Source organism: Cebidichthys violaceus, unplaced genomic scaffold (genome assembly GCF_023349555.1).
Source record: "Cebidichthys violaceus isolate CVI_PGR_0920_01 unplaced genomic scaffold, fCebVio1.0.p SCAF_1, whole genome shotgun sequence".
NCBI classification, from domain to species: Eukaryota; Metazoa; Chordata; class Actinopteri; order Perciformes; family Stichaeidae; genus Cebidichthys; species Cebidichthys violaceus.
This window is the reverse complement of record NW_027176262.1, coordinates 16407438-16428391: the sequence shown is the minus strand read 5'-3', so window position 1 is coordinate 16428391 and position 20954 is coordinate 16407438. Positions and strand designations below refer to the sequence as shown.

Below are 20954 nucleotides of genomic sequence, written 5' to 3'. Positions count from 1 at the left end.
CTCCAAACATTCCTTTTTTCAAAGGATTGTTTTTATAATAAATATGCCGGACCACTTTTCAATTTTTAGAATTCTTTGAAACATTTTCTTTTTTATTTCTCTTCACCACTTTATGAGGGGGAGCTGGAGGTCCTTCCCCAGGAGATTCAGAGCATCAAACATTGTATTTCCTGCATCATGGTGAATTTTTCTGCATCAATGTATGGAGCTTTTACGTACAGTTACAGGCCTGCTGTATGTATGAGCTCCTGTTATTGGCTGAGGGGACAGGGAGGGTTGGTGGGAGTGGATGAGGGCTTTCAGTGACGAGAAGTACGTTTACTAAACTGTCTAAGCGCGACCACGCAGATATCAAAGTACACAAGTTTGTGTTTGTGATTTTGCAAGTCTGATGCCAGTGTACATTAGCCGTCGGACATGCTTAATCGTGTTTGACAATGCAACACTCCAGTCAGAGGAAGAACACATACTTGCAGCTTTGAGATGGCTGTAAATGGGAAAGCAAGCTGCTGTTGTGAATGAGCCACCCACCTCCCTCCGTGTGTACCATCTCTCTCTTTAAACTACGTCAGTTACCCTGCCGTAATGCTGCGTTGCATACACAAACTAAATGAGCGTCAGATGCCGAGGAGCACTGACCAAGTTGTGTTATTTAACTTTTTAGGAGAGAGAACAGGTTGTGTGACACATGCTGGCTGGTTAGATATGTCTATACTCTGTCTCATTGGTATTACATAATCACAGACATGTCTGTTGTTCTTTACAAGAGATAAATCAAAGTTTTGCCCTTGTATTCATGATTTACGCAAATCATGATTTACGTCCAATGCCAACGTTTACTAGAGAGGGAAGTAGTGTGTCCAAATGTAGAGACATAAATTCAGAATGTGGACATCAGAATGGTGAATAGGTGTGTAAAACTTCAGATTTGCATGCAGGAGATGGACATTACATCACAGACCTGCATACAATAATAATACAATAATACTTAAACCATAGTTTTTTTCCATAAGCACCACCTTCTTTAGACTTTACAAGCAAGAGCTTGAAAAGAGAAATATTGTCAATTTACAATATCAATAATAATAGGATGATGGCTGGATGAGAAGTCAAGAGAATATTATCACAATGAGGGGAACCTGAATGTCTGTAAAGCATTTCATGGCAGTCCATCCAATAGTTGTCAACTCTCAAACAAAAGTCAGGGGATCAGCAAAATCATTAGTCTTAATCTGAAAGTGGCAGAGACTAACTACCTCGCTGCTAGCGTGACTAAAACCTGCAGACAGGGAAGGAACCACAAGAAACGAAGCAGAGAAGTTGCATCAACCTTCCTCTGGGTGAAGTCTTCGAGAGAAAACATATTTTGTAGGATACAGAATTTATGGTATGACTTCATGAGCTGTCATCTCCTCATGTGGTGAGCTGTCACCACCAATCCTCTTTAACAAGTCAGGATTAGTTGATTTCATCTGTGGATATACAACCACAGAGGTCAGATGAGTCGGTTGGTTGAAGTAAGATGTTGTGTGCTTTTGAAATGAAAGCCTGCATTTACTGACTCTGACTCATCTTCTCATCATGAAACTGGATTTCACATATCTTGCTGCCTTCAGCTGAATATGTTGATTTCTGGAGAGCTATTAGTTGTTATAGTTCAGCTTTGAGCAGACAATATTCACTTTCCCCTGAATTAAATAAATAATGAAATGAGTGGGTTTTGTGTGGCTTTAAGGCGTTCACAGGGTCAATGCTGCTGTTGACATTTGTCAAAGCAGATGAAAACACCAAAGCGAATGAATCAGGAAACATGGTTTCACTTTTGGTTTTATCTGCATCCCGTGTGGAAATCTTAGAACAAAAGCACATGCAAAGGCCATATTTAAGAGTGAATGGAGAGACCGGACCTGAAGACACACAGCAGCAAAACACGTCAACTCAGACAAATCCAGTCTACAATGCATCCTAAAACAATCACCATCATTTATTTACAATATATTAAACTGTAATGCAAAATGTATAACAAGTGGTCAATTTGTTCAATAATGAAAATAAACATGAACTATTTTCAAAGCTAGCATCAATCATTCACATATTTATATATAAATACGTTGTGCAGTCAGCAATATTACGCCTGCTCTTTTGTTTTTATTCTGTTGAAGCAAGACACTGTTATCAGGGTCAATAAGGTCAAAAAACACATTTCCACACTTGTGTTGACTGCATAGAGAATAAAAATAAAGACACAAGTCTACAAAAAGCATGTATAGTAGAATAACACCAAACTACTCCCACAATGACGAACATCTACAGTTTGTTTTCAGCCCTAAATGCCACGTCAAGCTCTCCCGGACTTTAAATGGCTTTCAAAAACATCGTAATGCTGCTCAGCAAACAGACAGATGACCAGAGGGTGCAACACTTAAGCAGCCATGAAAATGCAGGTTCCGATTTTCTTGCTGTTTCGAGGCATCATTGGGTTGAAAAAAAAGAAACCTGATAACTAAACAGGCCTCAAAGACATTGAACATGATTTCACAGTATTGGTTATATAGGCTGTAGTGTGTCCAGTTAACAAAGATACAGTTAAAGTTCACAATGAGGCTTTAAAGGAGATGCTGGTGATATTCTACACTTTTCTTACAATATCATCATAACCCATGAAAAGATATGAATCCAAGCAGAGATCAATTCATGTCAACAAAATCACTGCAATCAGAGGATCTGTCTGCACAATTCGCATTCAACTTTGGAGATTTTTGACATTCAAATTTGCATCATTGACAAATAGCAAATCCTCCTGACAGTGCTGAGACGCTATTATAGTCACTTTAATTCAAAATACGTGGTACATGGGGAAAAAACATCTGGTATAAAATCTGTGATGATTTGTTTCAATGATAAACTGTCAGTGCTCTCTGGCCTACTCCATGTCCTGTTGCCCTATCTGTTAGCTAGGCTAATGTTCATGTTGCTAGCACAAAACTAACCGTGCTAAACAAATAATCATGACACAAAACCCTCAGAGAAGTAATGTGTAGAAGCATTGGATTTTACTCTATGGATGGAAAAAAGTGACTTTTAAAAAAATCTAACAAGATATCCATAAGCCATCTTTAAAGACTTAGTAGTCTTCAGTATGAACCCATTAGCTAAAGAGTTGCGATGACAACTGCGCTAGCTCCATTTTATGAAGAAGACCAAGAGATGTGAAAGATCCGGAAATCATATCAAGTAGACCTTTGAGCTTAGGATATTTTGTTACACATACTTTTCCCAAAGGTCAAGAAAACACTGGTGGCTTTGGTCCTTTCATGTGATTTGCTGACAAAAAGAGAAATATAGAACACCACCAGATTTTCCTTGGACATGCTGGTTGAGGATACCATACATATGACTGATGCCCAAAGTCAAGTACATTCCCTCTAGAAAGGAAAGCACATCAAACGTAAAACAAACAGAGGCGACATGTGAACAACAAGCAAAAGGAGGACAAAGCCGTGACAAAGTGTCTTCCTCACTAAAGAATTCGGGCAAGAACTTAGTCAAATCAAGTCAAATGAAAAATAGAACAAGGCCGTTTGCAGAGGTAAGCTCAAACCTCATGGAAATTAATTTGCCCGACGGCGGTCCTCTGCAAAAACAAATCTATCGCACATCAAAAAACAAAATATTCAAATGGAGAAAAATGCTTTGCTGTTATGGAGGAGCACTAAGTGATGCAATCACTCTCCCCTGTAAGGAAGAGAGCATTCGCCAGCAAAAGGCAGAACATCTTTTCAGGGAAACAAAAAGTGAACAGATGATGAGCGTGTCCTCATCGTACAGTTCATGAAATGCCACAGCTGCAGAGGAGCCAGCTGTAGAGGAGACCACTTAAATCAAATGGCACTTGTCCCGAAATGGAAAGAAGCAGGAAAAAGGAAAAAAAATAAGGATGGGACTTTTCTCAGGACTCAGCATCAATTGGCAATAAGTAAAGCAGTGTGCACACACCCTTGAACAAAGGCTTTTTGGCAATACATTGTACTATGACAATACATCTTATTGTGGTGTACTATATGTAAAGAAGAGAGGAAGAGTGACACAGATAAAGAGAGGCAGAAAGAATATATCATCACTGCAACCTCAAGTTCTTTGGCTCAGTTACAACCAAACAGGGTGGCTGCTCAAAGCCAAGCAAATGCTGCTTGCATGCAACCAGCGGCGTGGAGTTGTTAATAACAGAGCTGCTGTGTGTGTGAAGTGACTAATGAGTGCCAAAACACCATGTAGTTTGTGAAATATGACCAAATCCTGTGAGGATCGGCAATAGGAAGCTCTAACCGAGTGTTGGGAACATGTTTTCCTGCAGGGTTGTGAGTTATTGTGTGGTTGTGTCCAACTCATCACAATTGTGGTCAACTTTGCATGCAAGACAAACTGTCACGGAGTAATGAGGGCACATTTCAGAGAGCGGATGCTGACAGCGAGTGGTCTCATAAGGCCCGTCCTCGCTGTCGTCCTCTTTTATTTGGCTTCCATATCTGTATCAAGAGTAGAAAGAGCCCTGGGTCGCCCCGCCTTCTTCTTTTTCTTCTTCCTCCTCCTCTTCATCAGATCTATCGAAGCAGTAGTGTCTCCGGCCAGGGGGGCTGGAGCAGGACAGAACAAGTAGAAGCTGATGTTGTTATCAAGAAATTGAGCAGAGAACAGTACGGTGTCTAACAGAGCTCAATGCACTGAAATAAAATAAAATCATCATCATCACAACACAAACGCTGCATTTAGAAAGGATAAATACTGAAAATACAAACTCTCTGAGGAAGGCAATCTTCTAAATGGCCTACAGTAGCAGGTAGGGTAAACATGAGGCAGATGTAAAGTAACAACAGAAACAATTTATTCGGGCCGAGAAAGGTTGAAACACTGTTTATGAATATGACTATTGTATTAATGTGTAGCATCGCTGCAATACATCGTCCAGCCACCAGGAGCAGCACTAAGCACACTGCCTGAGCAGTGCTCGTGAGTCCCACACCATGTTTGCTTTCAAAGTGTTGAATTTCTTTCTTGCTCTGAGTAAATTAAGGTTTCTTTTGTGACATTGTTTTTCTCCCACAGAGAAGAGAAGATTGGCTGCCATCCTGTGAGTTTGTTTTGTCAACATTCCTCATGGGCAAATATATAAAATGCCAGCAAATACAGAAACACTGCAAGTCGTACACAACGATGGAACTACATTAGTCTCCAGGGGCCACTAAAAGCCCAAACATTCAATTTGTTCAATTCAACCACTTGTCAGTTGAATTGATGATGAGCTAATCTTAGTTTTCAGGCTCTTATTGTGTCAATGTGATGTTATTGAAGATATAAGCACACCTAGCATTAGCTCTTCACCATCTACTAGTTAATTTGTTTTAAGGAGTTTTCGGTTGTGTTGTACATCACATTCCTTGTGTACTACTTGCAGGATTTCTGTATTTTTGTCTAATCATGAATAGTTCTCATTTGCGTGTTTTCTATATAGATGTATAGGGTTTTTCTAAACTTGACAGGTGATGAGTCTAAGTGGTGATGAGGTTGTCTTCATTAGCTTGTGTTTTGTCTATCTGCTTTGTGTTCTTGTGTTGCAGCGTGTTGAGCTCCAATAACCAGCACAAGTTAGCTGTGCATGTTGTGAGGTTAGCCTTTTCTTTTTCACATTTAGTGGACACAAAAACTCTGCAATGTGATACACTAGCATGCCAAACGGTATTGTATTATTATTGTTACTAAGGGACTGAATCAATGCCATTCAAATACCAAATGCAAAGTACTGCGACAGACGTGATTCCATCCTCTCATAATGTTACACTTGTCATGTGAATCAGCTATATTGAATTACAAACCGGCTGAAAATGTAGTGGTTACCAAAATCAAAACATGATTAAAAAAAAAAAATCATCTCCAATGACTATAATGAGCAAGAAAAAGCATTCAAACGGCTTAAACATTGCAATCTGGGGGTTAATTACTGTCAACTGTGCATCTCAAATGAATTTGCTAATTATTTTTAATCAATGCTTGGGGTCTAATTATACCTGCACTTATGGGGCTGGAAGGAGAAATGTATTATGGCCTCTCTTATTTAATTCCTGTTATTTTTGCCGGTCTGGGGCTATACATTTCAGTGATATCTCGGTAGTGATTAAAAGCTGACTTAACATTCATATTGAGTGCAGCTTCTCACCAACTACACTACCCAGCTCCTTAAGAGTCCTCAATGAAAGGCTTACTACACCAGTGGACAGACACCAGAAGCAGTGGTCCCTACGGTTTGACATGAAACGGAGAGGGGGTAGTAGTAAACATCAAACATTGTTAGCATGCCCAAGACACATCATCCAAAATGCAACCCAGAAACTACAATTCTAAACTGTAAATGTCTAATCCCATTCAGAATGAATGGAGAACATTTAATGTGCTGATTGACAAGAGTTAAATAGTCTTTGATTGGTTAGGTCACATCATGCTTCAAAAACACTCTTCAAGGTAAGTCCAGTTCAGGCAACCACCTACTGCCTGCCTCAGTCACTGTCCGGCCGGTACAGGTACTTCATCATCAGGTTGTCCACCCTCTTCTTCCTCTTCTTGTCATCCTTGTTGTTAAGGGGCTGCCTCTCACTCTGTGGCCTAGCTTCTCTTTCGCTTTCAGGGCTGGACACCTTTCGATCAGGGGCTCTCTTTACACTGCTGGAGCTTCGGTAGGAAATGGTTGAAGCCCCGGAACTTGACCCAGAGTCCGACTCGGAATCTGAAGACGAAGAAGACGAGGAAGAAGACGAAGATTTGTCCCTCTTCTTGGACTTTTTCTTGGACTTCTTGGACCTCCTCTTGGAGCTGCTCCTGTGACGGTGGTCGTCTCCTGAGCTGTCAGACTCTGAGCTATGGCTTCTCTTCTTCTTGCTCTTGCCTTTGCTCTTACTGTGATGGCGACTGCTGCAGCTGCTGCTGCTGCGGGATGGTCTCATGCAATCCACTGCGGATGCAGAGCGTCTAAGACTGCTGACAGGGCGACTACCATCTCCATTACGGACACTTTTGCTGTCGTCTTTATCATTCTTAGATTTTTCTTCTTCACCATCGGAGTCTTCCAAGCTCCTGCGCTTAAATTTGATTGGTTTGAAACTCAGCACCTCATTGATGGCTTTCTCCAGGTCAGGGTCGAGGTAGTTGCGATGACTGACTGGTTTGATATCCAATTGGGTATTGTCAATTGGGTCATTATCAGCAGCTGATGATCTGGCTTGTGGTGGTGGCATGGAGATGCTGCGGCCAGTGGAGGAGTGAGGACTGTACGCCGACCTCTCGGTGAAGGCCACACTACGGCTATCATCAATATTAACGTCAAACTCGCTCAGGCGGCAGCTGCGTGCCAGCGACATATGGGAATCAGCTCGGCTAACACTTCCAGGACTGCGCCCCCCAGACCGTCTGCTAAAGCAGGGGCTACTGGGACTGCTGCCATACAGTGACCGCCCGCTTCTGCCCTCATCTAAGCGTGAGGTGCTTTGGTGGCGTCCAAGCGGGCTTGACAGACCTAAGCTGATGGTAGACTTGTCATCATTCTCTGGGCTTAATCCAAGACGTGTGGAGGCCCGACTTGGTGCAGTGTATGAAATGACTGATTCTTTGTCAAAGTCAGTCCAGCGGCTGTCCATACCTTTCCTGGCCCGGCTGTTTGCCTCTGAATAGGCCTGGGAGATGACTGATTCTCTGTCATTCACGTCATTCCCTGCCTGGGACTTCCTCCTGGAGCTGACTGAGAAGGTATCATGCTGAAGATCCGAGGTTTTGGATTTAGCCTTATGGAGGGACAGAGCCTCTTCTGACTCTGCATTCTCCTTCAGGGCACTAAAGAGGGCATCCCCTTTGCCACTGATGGAATTAAGGTTGGAGCGTTTTCTGTAGCTGAGAGAGCTCATCACTGACATTCTGCTCAGCTCTACCTCTTTGCCCTCTTTATTTACCTCTTGCCATTCCTTACCATCTTTCCACTCTTTCCCTTCCTTTGCGTCTACATTTACAGCAAATCTAGAAAGAAGCAACAGTGGAGGACGAAGGAATGAAGACAATGGGAGAGAAAATAAATGACAAAGATGAGATATTGGGTCAAGTGAAGGTGAGTGAAGGAAGAGAATAAGAAAAGAATAAATTAAACTTGACAAATAAAAACAGAAATGGCATGAAATTCAGCTAAATTATGTAAAGTAAAGCAATAGAAAAAAGAGAGATTAGGAGAATGCAACTTGAGACAACTGACAAGGCACCAAGAACAGATGAAGGCCACAGTAATGATCAGAATGGGAAAAATCATGACTTCAATCCCCTACAAACCCACTTTAAAGCAATCTAAATGATTTGGCTAATTGGCCAATGTGGCATTATGGCAACAAAACATTCATATAGCCATTTAGCCTAAAGCAGACACGTACGATTCCAGGGGACCTATTGACAGAAATGGAATATAATATTCATAACTATGTTTTCATAAGTGTATAACCATCTGAAACTAAGAATCTTTTTGTCTTTGTTACCTTAGAATAGGTTGTTTATATTTAGATAAGGAGTGGGTCATCTACGCGGAGTCCGCCGTGTTGCACGACCATGTTTCTACAGCAGCCCAGATGGGAAAAACCAAACACTAGCTCTAGAGAGACTTTTGCATTTTTACGTTACCTGAAGGCCACTGTAGTTCTCTGACACGCTTGAGAAACTGAGGCAACGTGAGCCGCCGAGTGCAAAACCGTGATAACGCCAGCTGAATTCCGTTGCTCCTAAAGTAACGAGGCAAAGGTCCTAAAAGATACCGCGGTTGTCTTGGAAAGGGACGAGTGAGTGGAGGGGTATTCAGTTGGTTGCAATCTGCAACCACACTACTAGATGCCACCAAATCGTACACACTGGACATTTAAGTATCACAATCATTTGAGAACTTGAAAGGCAAAGTTTTAGCCTTTTAAAAATAAAGTTACTTTCCTATGTTTTTTGGCCATTTTGCCTTTATGATATAGACAGGACAGATACTAGACAGTGGAGATAGAGTGGGGACAACATGCAGCAAAGGGCCACAGGTGGGATTCTGCAGTAAGGACTCAGCCTTGGTGCATGGGTGCTCCATCAGGTGAGCTATATGGCACCCATGAAACCCATATTTAAATCTATTTCTACAACTATTCTACAGAACAAAAAATATGATCAGGAAAATGGATTTTTGCAGAGAAGAAAGGGTATGTGCTACTTTCTTTTTATTTGGTATGCCAGACTGATAGGGTTGAGGTTTAGGGTAACACTAACCATTGTGTTCCAGTTAAAACACAGGTTATATGTACTGAAACTCAATTAGTGGTGGCAAATATTTTGCATTCTGGTGGGAAATTATCCAGTAATCTTGCCGAAACATACTGAAATATTTTACATCAAATTGCATATTTTTGTCTAATGTTGAAACAGGGTACTTCCTGTTTATTACTGATCTCAAACAGTGAATCCTGTGAGAATTAAAGAAAGTTCAAGGACATGATATGTGTGAACTCTGACTGAAAATCAAATCAAATCAATCAAAGTTTAAACAACACTTTGAACTTGATAAACCTTTTCACCACATTTTTTAAATCTATTATTTGTTGAATGACTGGGAGAACTGGCCAAGAAGTCCAATGCACATGTGCAAATGGCAATTAAAGTCACTTGAAATTGAAAGCTACCACTACAGGGAGCAGTATTGGCTAGTCAGTCAGTGTTTGTCTGTGGGGACATGCTGCTAAGAGAGGTTCAAAAACTTTTTAAAGTTGGTAGTGGCTCAGCTGAGGGAGGGAAGTTAAATCTTCTGGTAAGGAGACAAATCTGGGGCAATCGAAGCTGTCAGCTGGCAGACATTCATTTATCTCAGCAAGCGGCTCAGGTAGACTATACCATCTGGCCATTGGGCATGTCAATAAATCTACCACAGAGGTGGTTTGTTTTTAGAAAAAAAGAGTTCCCTCTTCAAAGAGCAGGCAACAATAAAGACAAAGTAGCTTGAAAATACATTGACGTAATAGCGGCCCCCTGATTTCAGCCAAGTACTTGACTGGGATTGCTTAATTTCCTCTGAGTCAGATCCTGTAAACCATTTCATCCAGAGTCCAAAAGCAGTGAAAGGTAGCATTAGTTAGACTGCTTCCTAACTGCTCCTATAGTGACAGTAATAGCAGCTGCCTTTGTACTGACCTGGAGCTCTTAAGGCTGCCGTCATCTGACAGGTTCTTGGTGGAACCTTTGCTTTTAGACAACCAGGACTTCACCCCATCCACACGATCCTCCACCTCAGAGTCTGTGTCTGAATCCCCCTGACTGGTAAGAGTCAGAGACAGGAAAACAAGTCAGAGGAAGCAAAGGAGAGACGAGATGGCAAAGGAGATTATGAATAGAAAAACGAGAGAAAAAGGGAAAAGAAATGTTGGTGTGAAAGGAGAGTCAACACTGGTAGAAATGTTCCTGTAATTCTCTGTAGCTGTGGAGACAGAGAATGGAGAACAAGCTGTTAGTGTGGAAGCAAAGAAGGATTGTGACATTCATACGGGATAAAAGACAGCACATGCTCAAAAGGCTCCAGTAAGCACACAAACATGCCTACGAGAGGTTGTATAGACATAAACACCACACTGCAGGTTCTTACTGTTGTCACTGTTAGATGAGTGCTTCGCTATCATGGTCCTACGCTGAGCTGGCACTCAGGCATCCAACAAACATTCTACCTTTACTCTCCCAAAGCCTCTTCAGAGCCGTAGTAGCACCATGACAGAAACAACACCCAACCATAGAGCTTTCATTATAGGTTTGTCCAACACTGCTGTGGTATGATAAGAGTACACCACTGAGATCTCTGCTAGACACACTTTCACATTGCACAACAATCAAATACCTGAGCTGGTTCAAAGGTCCTGTTAACTAAACTACGTATTTGAAAGTGAAGAGGAAAATAATTGGAATTGTGGTTTAGGTAATAACTTTATGTTCAAATAAGTGGCTGGATGACTTGATTAAACCGACAATGTGTTCGTCATTATTTAACTGTGTTAAGGTTGTGTGCCTACATCTCCTACATTAGCATTCAGAAATGTGTTCAATAAAATGTGCTTTCACAATGGAATTTGGTGTGATGGTGCAATCTTTGGGGATACTACTCTAGTGATGTTCTCATGATGGCTTTTATGCAGAAATACATTGGCATAAGAGACTCAAACGATGGTATTTCTATTTTTGTTGTTGGAGTATGATTATCTCAGTTCATACATTGTTCTATCTTTAGCAGAGCAACAAATTCATTCAGATGAAGTGCCCTTGGCTTGCATTGGACATTTAAGAGCTGTGTAGATCTCTGTGTGTCGAAAGGCAGCAGGACTTGAATAAAACACAAACATATCTGGCTTTATTATTGCTGGTTCACTTCATACTTCTGCAATGTTTCTATCTAAACAGCATTCATCAGGAAATAACTGCATATACCTCATAAAGATTAAATCCAAACCACCTAAAAGAGTTTTCGCTGAACTGCACAGCAAAGTGGCAGAACATGTCCAGATTTACCTTTAATTATTGTCATCACCAGTCCTGCACACGCACATGCAGTCATATGCATACACTCATAATTTCACTTCTTGACAGAATGATTTGGTACACAGCTGGGCACTGCACTGTTTTTCCTCTCAATTATCATTACACATTCACAAACCACTGTGAGCCACGGAGTGAAATAGAGGGCTTGTCATAAAATTTGACACAGATGAAAAGAGCGCAACACTCATTAAGTGCCGTCAAAGCCCAGTGCTTGTGTGGCGCTGTGAAATTAAGTTGTTACAGCTTAATAGTCCTACAGAGACATCAGAAGGGTGGCGCCACATCTCTGCATCGGTTTCAGAAAGCCTCAAATCTAGTCGGGGAAGAGAGAGAAAACGTTCTTTTCTCCAGCACATGGAGCTCTGAAAGGCCCAGTGCCACCTATAATTAAAATCATTAGCAGTCAGAGACAAAAGCTCCCTGGATTTCAAAGAGGAGATTTCAAATAATGGCTTGCCCAGTGAGATCCAAATGCATAGTGTGCTAGCTTTAATGGAATACAATAACCTTGGATGGTAATGCTGGGACAGAGAGATGGGAGGAAGGACGGGGCGACGGACTCTTAAGCTGTAATTAGCTTTGCAAAACATGCCTCTACTATTAGACAATCTGGAGATTTGTTGCTGCCTACTGTTATGATGACAGAGCAGCCAAGTGTCTTTGGCAGTGTGGACTTCTGAGAAAAGACTTCACTCAATGAGTGGAGAAGATGCTCCGACGTCAGGTAGCAGACACGTTTCCTTATGACCCTTTTTAGTCAAAGCGTCACAAGGGTTTGTTAGTCAACCCTTCCTAAATTAGTCTTTTAACCTTCGTCTTCACTGGTAACACTGATTTAAAAATAACTCCTGCTTTGAGAAAAAGGGAAAATAAAAATGGGGAAGGAAGTGAAGTTTAGTTTTTTCTTTCACCTTGTAATTGTAATGACATTGCTGAGTTTCCTGAAACTTACAGCAGTGCTTAAAATGGTTGTGCCTAATACATTTTGGAAGAATCTCAATTGCTGCCTGGATTGTTTTTATGTCGTGGACTGACGAAGAAGTGGTCGGGGAGGATGGTGGGCACACGAATGCAGGACTTTGCATTCTGTGTCCTGCTTGTGGGTGAGGATACTACAACACATCGCCTCAAGACAGACATCAAGCTTTAGTTACTATAATATTGTTGTAAAATAAATTAAATCAATGACAGTAAATGTTTTGCAGATATGTTCATTAAAAACGGTTTGGAATTATGTGTCATTATTCTCCAAGATTTTCTTATCTGTGTAATAATCTCATGAAACACATAGAGAGAGACCTCTCCGGTCTACAGACAAAACCACAATTGTGGGCAATATGTAATTGCGCACTTCACACATGGTGTCAACCACAATTTATGTCCTTGACCACCATACCATTAGTTAAGCCCTGCTGAAAGCCTGGGGGAAGCAAACAAACAGAGTGCCGAGGAGACATTAATTGTCTGTGACATTCTGCTGCCATTGGTTGTACATCTCTGTTACACACTATTACATTCATCATTAGCTTCTATGGATCCTCCTGCTCTGCTCTGCTCCTCTGTGTCCCTGGGTCTTATAGACACCACAGCGTATGCCTCCGATATATGAAGCTGTCGGCCCAGTGAGGTCCCTGTGGCTTTGGAGCACAGACGGGCATATGCATCGTCTCCAAGACCACGGGGAAACATAAGCTCAGAGAACCTCTCATCCACAGTGTCACATGAAAAGGTAACAGTTAATCTGTGCTGCAAAACTTCCACTGCAGTGAGCGCTGACTTTGGTGTAACATGAACTGCACATATTCAAATAGTCAGTTATTAGCTATACTGAAAGCCAACTGAAGTCACAAAAGCCATCCATTTGTGTAGTCAAATATCTGTGCTAAAGCAATTTACATTTTAACAAAGGAAACTAATTCAGCCTGTAATTACAAGCCGAGGACAGGCTGTCGTTAGCACTGGTGTTAAAGGTTAAAGACCACAACATTTAGCATCTAAACTGACCCACATTGACGTTTAAAGGTACATTAAGCTGGTTGTTGTGCTACAGGAGCCATACTAATGCTACTAGAGTCACCAGATGAGAAGTTGACAAGATGAAAATTCAGAGATCTGGCTGTGGGCGTGGCCTCCAATACATCACATTCAGTGTCACGAACAGTAACAGTAAAACTTGTGAAAGTCAAAACTCAACACTAAAATGTATTGATTTTGTTCATGAACATGAAGTCCACTGCCTGTCATTAGGAAAATTAAACAATAAATGTGTTGTATTTGTGTAAATCATTGTTATATTTTTGGGCTAGATGTTCACCGGGTCGCAGGACACTAGGCTCCATGTCAGCAATGGATGCTTTGATTTCCCTCAAAAAGCTGCTATGCTTTGTGTGGCAACTCTGTCCACACCTAAAAACAACTACAATAAATCTAGGGCCAAAGCAGTGGCCACACCAAAAAATGTTTCTCAATGATCAGTATTTCATATTTTATTGGGCTGTAAGTACAATGCATGTGCACGTTTGTACGTTTCTGAAACCACAGATAGGTTGAATGTGGACGTTTCTGCATTCAGTCAGCACCAGTAAAGTAGTATGAGCGATGCGCAGAGCAAGTGAGCTGTTAAATTAAGAGACTGTTGTTGACAGTTACTTGGCATAGTAACGTTTCTTATACATGAATGCTTGTTACGTAATTCTATGCAAGAGAGTCTGCTAAGGGCAGTTATTTATTTATTTTACGTTTAGTTGAATTTTTGGAAGAAACAGAACAGGCAATGATTAAGGGTTTGTAAATTCGGGACTGTCCCAAATAAAAACAAAACAAATATCAATCATATGAATATTTATATATGTTAATTCATTAGAAAAACAACACGTTATACTTATCCCTTATACTGTTCCTAGCGGCAGCTAACTTTCGTTATAAAAGGACATCATATTTGAGAAACATTCTGACTGAATTATGCACAGACGCAGGGTGCTATCATGAAACCAAACAATCTAAATTGTAAATGTCTTCCATGTCCTCAACAGAGTACACTTCTATTTTACAGAGCATATCAAGAAATAAACCCCAATATGATTTCATGGACATCTTAAGCCAAAATCATAACCTTTCTGGAGTATATGTACTTTAGAGCAGCTTCATACTAATTGAATTACACTGTATTAATGTTAATATATTGAAATGTACAGCTACATAATTTATATTTCACAGAAATGTATGTTGTCTCCTTTCCAAACACCAGGAAAGAGGAGCTTTTGATTGAAATGTAGCAGTGCTAACAGCTCATTACAAATCACAACACTCGCTGCACTTTCCAGCTCTGATTAATAATCCCTTTACAGACGTGGGACTGGAATGGCTGAGAGCCAGAGGTTAACACTGCGTGTGTGCTACTCGCCTGGTGAGCAAGACAGCTTTTTGTAAGACATTTGAGGGTTCTGCATTATTAAGCAAGGGCGAGTCAAAGATTGATGAGGAACACACCCTTTCTTTCTCCTGTCAGGAGGGCAGTCCTACTGAGCCACAGTCACATCCAGCCCCAGAGCGGGCTGATGAAATATTAAGATGGCCCAGGGAGCGAGAGGCTGGCTCGTCGCCGACTGCTGTTCAAACACAACACAGCAGTGTCTGACATGACGGTAACCCTCCCGGCTGCGTAAAGGAGAACTGTGAGTATGATCTGGGCCTCCAGGGGGATGAACCAGAGAGATCAGGACACTTGCGCCTTTCAATTCAAAGCGGTTAACCACAGACAATCTGAGGAGGGAGGCTTGTTTCATGCTGGGGCTTTAGCAACATATTGTCAGTGGTAGCCATGCAACTCAGCATGTGAGGCCATGCAATGAAGAGTGGTGTAAACTGGGGGTTGTGGGAATGTCTGAGCACTGTTGATGATGCATTATCCCCAAGCCTTCACACATCAAAGGAACTCCCCCCCCTTGGATTTACAGTATCACTGTATCTCCCATGAGGCAGTTCTTCCTGTTTAAATTGTGGACCATGTGTGCATCTGCAATGAGCCACCGCTCTTTGATTCTAAGGGACTGACACCAAAAGCTGATGTCTTGAAATAGATGAGAAAAATCACCAAACATTCAAATTAGCCCAGAATGCCAGGTGCATTCCAAATCTCTTTTCTATTTTTTTTCTGTCAGGGGGGATTTTTCCCTTTGAATATATCTCTTTTCTACAGTGTGACAGCAAGAAGTGCCACCTTCTCAACAACATGTTCACAGACTGTAGAATACTGCATCATTTCCAGTGGTGCAAAAAAAATGTAAAAGTTCAAGTTCCTCACGCTCTGTTCTGTCTTTTCTGATACTTTGTCACCATGTCTTGCAAACTGGTGGTGATGATGAAGGGTGGAGGGACACAGAAGAAAAGACAAGACAGAAAAAAACAAAAGACAATAGAAAAGAAAACCAGGAAATAAGAATCAAGTCAAAATAATACATGAAACGTGAATGATGCTGATACGTATCTCAATAAATATGTATGTCATGGCAGATGCTATGATGACAAATTATCTGTATGGTACGCATCATGTTTTTAGGGGCATTGACTCCGTATGCCACCTACTATTGATCTCGTGTCTTGCCTACAGAGGAGAAGAAAGCCTTTCAGAACGTGTTCTAATGAGTCACACAGCTGTCTACTGCTGCTGTAGCAAACAGTGCTGCTTATCTCTGTGGAGTTGAACCAGAGGTTAGCTGGAGGACTGCCGTCTATATAAGGTGGGTGTTAATCTGAGGACGAAGGCCAAGGTACAGTGTAGTAAATGACCAGAACATTCACTATCTGGAGGGCTTTGATTGGAAGGTTGAATTTGTCATTGGTCACATGGCAGTATGACACACGACAACTGAAAACAAATCAACTCTCATTAAGTGAGCAGTTCAACATAACAGGCTTATCTGCAGGGTGTGTTGAACTATTTGTATCCTCTCCTCATAGAGATCAATGCTGACCAGAAGATAGAAAATACCTCAAATACAAATCTGTTTGAAATGTATCTAAGTAAAGTTGTGTAAGGTAAGAACAGTCTAGAGTGCAAACAGCAATCACATGATTTCAAGAACTTTCAGAGCTCGTGCCGGTGAGATGACGAGGCGTCGAGGCTACATGATGAACGTTTCCACACTGAACAGTCTGCTGTTCATCTCAGTAAATGGAACAGGGGTTTCCATTTGTTCCACAATTGTTTTACTAAAGTTCACAATTATTGTATAAACGTTACTTTAACCGCTGTATGAAATAGCTAAACACTAGTCACTGTGGTTTGAAATCTATCTTCATGATTAAAAACATCTTCCACTCTGATGTTTTCACAGATCGCTGTTTTCACAGATCGCCCCCTGCACATCTGCTTTCTTTCTAAGAGTTACATGTTAAAATGAATACCTCACGTCTGTGTATTAGATACAGAACTAGAGTCACAATGTGCTTACCCTAGCTTAGCATAAATTCACCTGCCAACACCTCTAAAGCTCACTGATGAACATGTTGAATCCTGACTGTTTAATCTGCACACAAAGAGAAACGTCTAAATGTCAGTTTGTGATTTAGGGAGCGTTACGTGCTGGGACAATTTCTCCGTAAACAACAGCTCATGTGTTATCCGAGCTTGTCTGAGCAGAGTCTAGGGCTGTAGCGTGGGATGCTAGTTACAGACAGTGAGCTAGTTGTCGCTTTGGTCTCCGTACAGACACGATGGAACTAGGCAACCTCACTGTGATGACGAGACTCCAGGAATGCTATGTGCCAGCTCTGCTCTACAAACAGATATGAGACTGATGTTGATCTGCTCAACTCACTCACTCAGCAGAAAGGAGGTGACAGATGTCACTAATTCATCCCTTCATGGCAGAGTGAGACTTTATATTGAGGAGTGGTTACACAGGATGGTCCTTAGAGAGTAGAGCAGAGAGGCAGCTAAACATTTAATGCACTTGATCAGTCAGGTGCTGCAAAATCCTGAGAGCAAGGTACTGCTCCTCCAAAATTTGTGCTAAAATGTGAGGAATTGCACAAAAGATGGAAAATGCAACTAATTCATAAAATGGTTAGCTATAAAAACTGTCCCACCACTTTTGGATTGTACCAGAGATTTGGTCACTTGAAGAGGAATAATCTTAATAATTCTCTGGTGAGTTGGTATGATGGTGAGTTGTCATTGACCTGCTGATGAAGACGTTGAGAAGTGGCCTGAAAGCTCAAGAAAATGGTAGTTAGGGAACTTAATAGTGAAAATGACTTTGTGGAACTATGATATTAATGTTTTCCAAATATGTTCAGAGGGACATCCTGCTGATTTTCACTCCGCTGACAGCAGAACCATCCTTGCGTGTTCATGTTTGTACCTGTTGATCAGGTCTTCATTGTCATCACTCTCCATCTCGTCCTCGATGGCTGCCTGGAGGTCACCGATCCTTTTGAAGGCCAGCTTGAGGTCTGCTTGCAGGCTCTGATTAGCAGCCTCTAAGCTCTCAATGTCCATTTCCTGTTAAAGAGACAAGAGTCAGCAGAACAGGACCAAAGGTTGACTTGTTATGGATAGATTCTATGCAGGCTCTCCTTAAATAACTGTGCGGCTTGCTCATTGATAATTGTTAATAACTTGTGTCATTGTGACCTTACCAGCTCGTGTTTTTTGCGGCTAGCCTCGGCTTCCTTTTTGGCCAGTTCACCCATCTCCTCTTTGACGTCACGGATCTGTCTCTGCTGACGTTTGTTCTGCTCCTTCTCTCGATTCTCGCTGCTGCTGCGTTGGTCCCGTTCCTCTGTCAGCTTCTCCAAGTTCTCCTTAAGACGAGCTACAAGGGTCTGAGCAGCAATAGAGAGAGATGGTTCCACAACAAGATCAGACCATATAATATAATATGACATATATACATACATACATACTGTACATGCATACATAAAAAAAAGTGTGTCCCCCTCGTTCATTTGAATGAGATCAGTCTGTCAGCAGAGTCAGGGCGCCAACACAGAGGGGTCCAGCAAAAAATATCAACCTGGCTCAACTTTTGCTGGTCCACAACACAACATCATCTGTCAAGTTGCTGATGTGGCCAATTCAATACATGCTAGCTGGCACAGTTCTGGAAGAATTGCTGAGCCCTGCTCTCTCTAACAAAGTCTGCTAGAAATGTTTGCATTGTGATTCATGGCCAACTGTCACTGAGCATGTTGCATCTGTAACTCAGCCATGTTGATTGCACTTCATAGATTACATCAGAGAGATCAGGTGCTATCTGACTGATGGGCTGCTCTGCTCCTTGTGCTCCTTGTGCCCTGACTGCTGTAAGGCCCTTCTGGCAGGTGGCTAGCATGCTCAATTAAGCTGCTGCAAATGGTCCAAAATGCAGCAGCAAGTCTGGGCTTCAACCAGCCAAAGATGGCTCATGTCACTACACTTTTCTTTTCTCTCCACTGGCTCTCTGTTGCTCCTCATATTAAGTTGTAGTCACTAATGCTCGCCTACAGAGTGGCCTTGAGCACCCACCTACCTGAATCCCCTCATTCAGCTTTATAAGCTAACTGTTCATGGCCATCTGTAAATAAATGCTGACTAGTCCTAGTGTCACTGTGAGGCAACATATCTCAAATCCAACCTCTGAGTTCCCCAACTTCATTGGATCAGCAGAATCCCTCTCTTGATGACCTCCTCTTCCGAGAGTATTTACTCAGTATGTTCTTTCTCTCTGTCTCTATCCTTCTATAACATACTCAACAAAAGCAAAGGTTATTTGCTCTGCACTTATTTGTTACTTCATGCACCTGGTAGCCTCTAGACACAGGTGTTGAGTGGAATGTGAAACAAGTGCTGAGGAACTTATTCTCAAAGGCCTCTCCATCTACTGTGGCTGGGACTGTTTTTGCACAGATTGTGTGACAACTTTGTGTTTTGGCTTCCGATCACCCTTCAGACCCATCGATCTATTAATTAAACTGGAATTCCTGGATCGTATTTCATGCCTCCCTGGTACCTGAACTAAATGAAATTTTGCACGGATGATGGCGCTCAATGAAAAAGTCAGGGGAACACCAAAGTTATTATAATGAATCCTGAAAGGAACAAGAATATCTGCACCAAATGTCAAAGCAATCCAGCCCATATCAAGTTATTTCACTCTGGACCAAAGTGGTGTTCCAACTGACTGAAAAAGCCTTTTCATACTTATTTTAACGTACTCCCAATTTGTTTGTTTGTTTATTGTTATAAAGTTCCTTGTATGTGCAAACATACTTGGCAATAAACTGGTTCCGATTGTAGAAACCTGCTGCTAGCATGGCTAAACATGAAATATTTACAGTATCCTTATTCTTTTGGCCCTCAAAGATTGGCAACGACCAATACCTTGTTCAAACTTCAGTACTGAGGCACAACAACCTTTGCTGATATGGCACACCAACTTAACAAAGCTGTTGCAGCAGATGAGAATAAAGCACAACTACTCAATACATTCCAAGAATGCCCTGAAATAATGGAGTCCAACACTTCATCTCCACAGAACCCTGGCAGAAAACAATGTTAACAATTGATGAGCTTATTTGTATCAATAATGCATTGGAATGGTGCAGCAGGCTTCCATCACATGTTTGTGTTCAGCAGTGTTTTAACAGGTGACTCCTATAAGTCTTTCAATCTGCAGCCAGTCTGTATTCAGTCAGTATCAACGCCAGCAGCATACTTCATCAGTGAGTTAGCTCCTGCATTAGCCACCAGCCCTTCCATATTCCACATACTGAGTGGGTGTAGTACTGTTCCTCCTCACATCTGTATTGATGGAGTTCTGCTACCTCCAGCTTTGATGAGTAATACTACTCAGGCAACCTGAAATATTCACCCACTGCCGCTTTTAATGCTGGTGAGAAGCCATAAAAAGCCAAGCAAAAGGATCTGTGTATTTTCATAACTCTGTACACTTCACCACAGGCTAAAAAAAATCACATGTAACAAATAAATATAGTTATTCTGACATTGGAGGGCAAGGAGCAGAGGGAGTGTGCCTGGAGGTGAGCACATTGCACAGCTAGTAATTACTAAAGTGAACCTGTAGAATTGCGCGCTGGGTCATTTTATCAGTGGGCGAGAGGATTTCAATTTCTCCCTGGGAGCGTGCAGATGGTAACCTTTAGCCTTCACTTGTGCTTTTTGTTTCAGGCAAAGTCAGAAAATAATTTGAAAATGACACATAACAAATGCTAGAGGACAAAGTAAACCAGGGATGGTCTAACTGGCAGTAGTCTGAAGTGTTCTGGAGATGCAGTATGTGTGCTGCCATTTATGTTCATGTTATCATGACTTTTCTCTGACCTCACCC

General features: G+C 41.6%; 1 protein-coding gene across 9 annotated transcripts in view; it reads right to left on the bottom strand.

Moving 5' to 3' along the window:
* Nucleotides 1-1814: 1814 nt before the first annotated feature.
* The window catches only part of myo18ab (myosin XVIIIA b), a 133720-nt gene continuing 114580 nt past the window's right edge, over nt 1815-20954 (bottom strand). For 5 of the 9 annotated variants that reach the window (XM_068712575.1, XM_068712585.1, XM_068712530.1 and 2 more), the window contains 6 exons: nt 18265-18450; nt 17988-18127; nt 15926-15970; nt 10234-10356; nt 6541-8055; nt 4500-4634 (listed from right to left, as the gene is read on the bottom strand). In XM_068712575.1, coding sequence (XP_068568676.1) covers nt 6549-8055; nt 10234-10356; nt 15926-15970; nt 17988-18127; nt 18265-18450 — 2001 coding nt within the window. In that variant the 3' untranslated portion in view covers nt 4500-4634; nt 6541-6548. Of the gene's footprint in view, nt 4635-6540; nt 8056-10233; nt 10357-15925; nt 15971-17987; nt 18128-18264; nt 18451-20954 lie in introns of all 9 variants that reach the window. The other 4 variants (XM_068712539.1, XM_068712594.1, XM_068712548.1 and 1 more) reach the window with 4 other exon arrangements.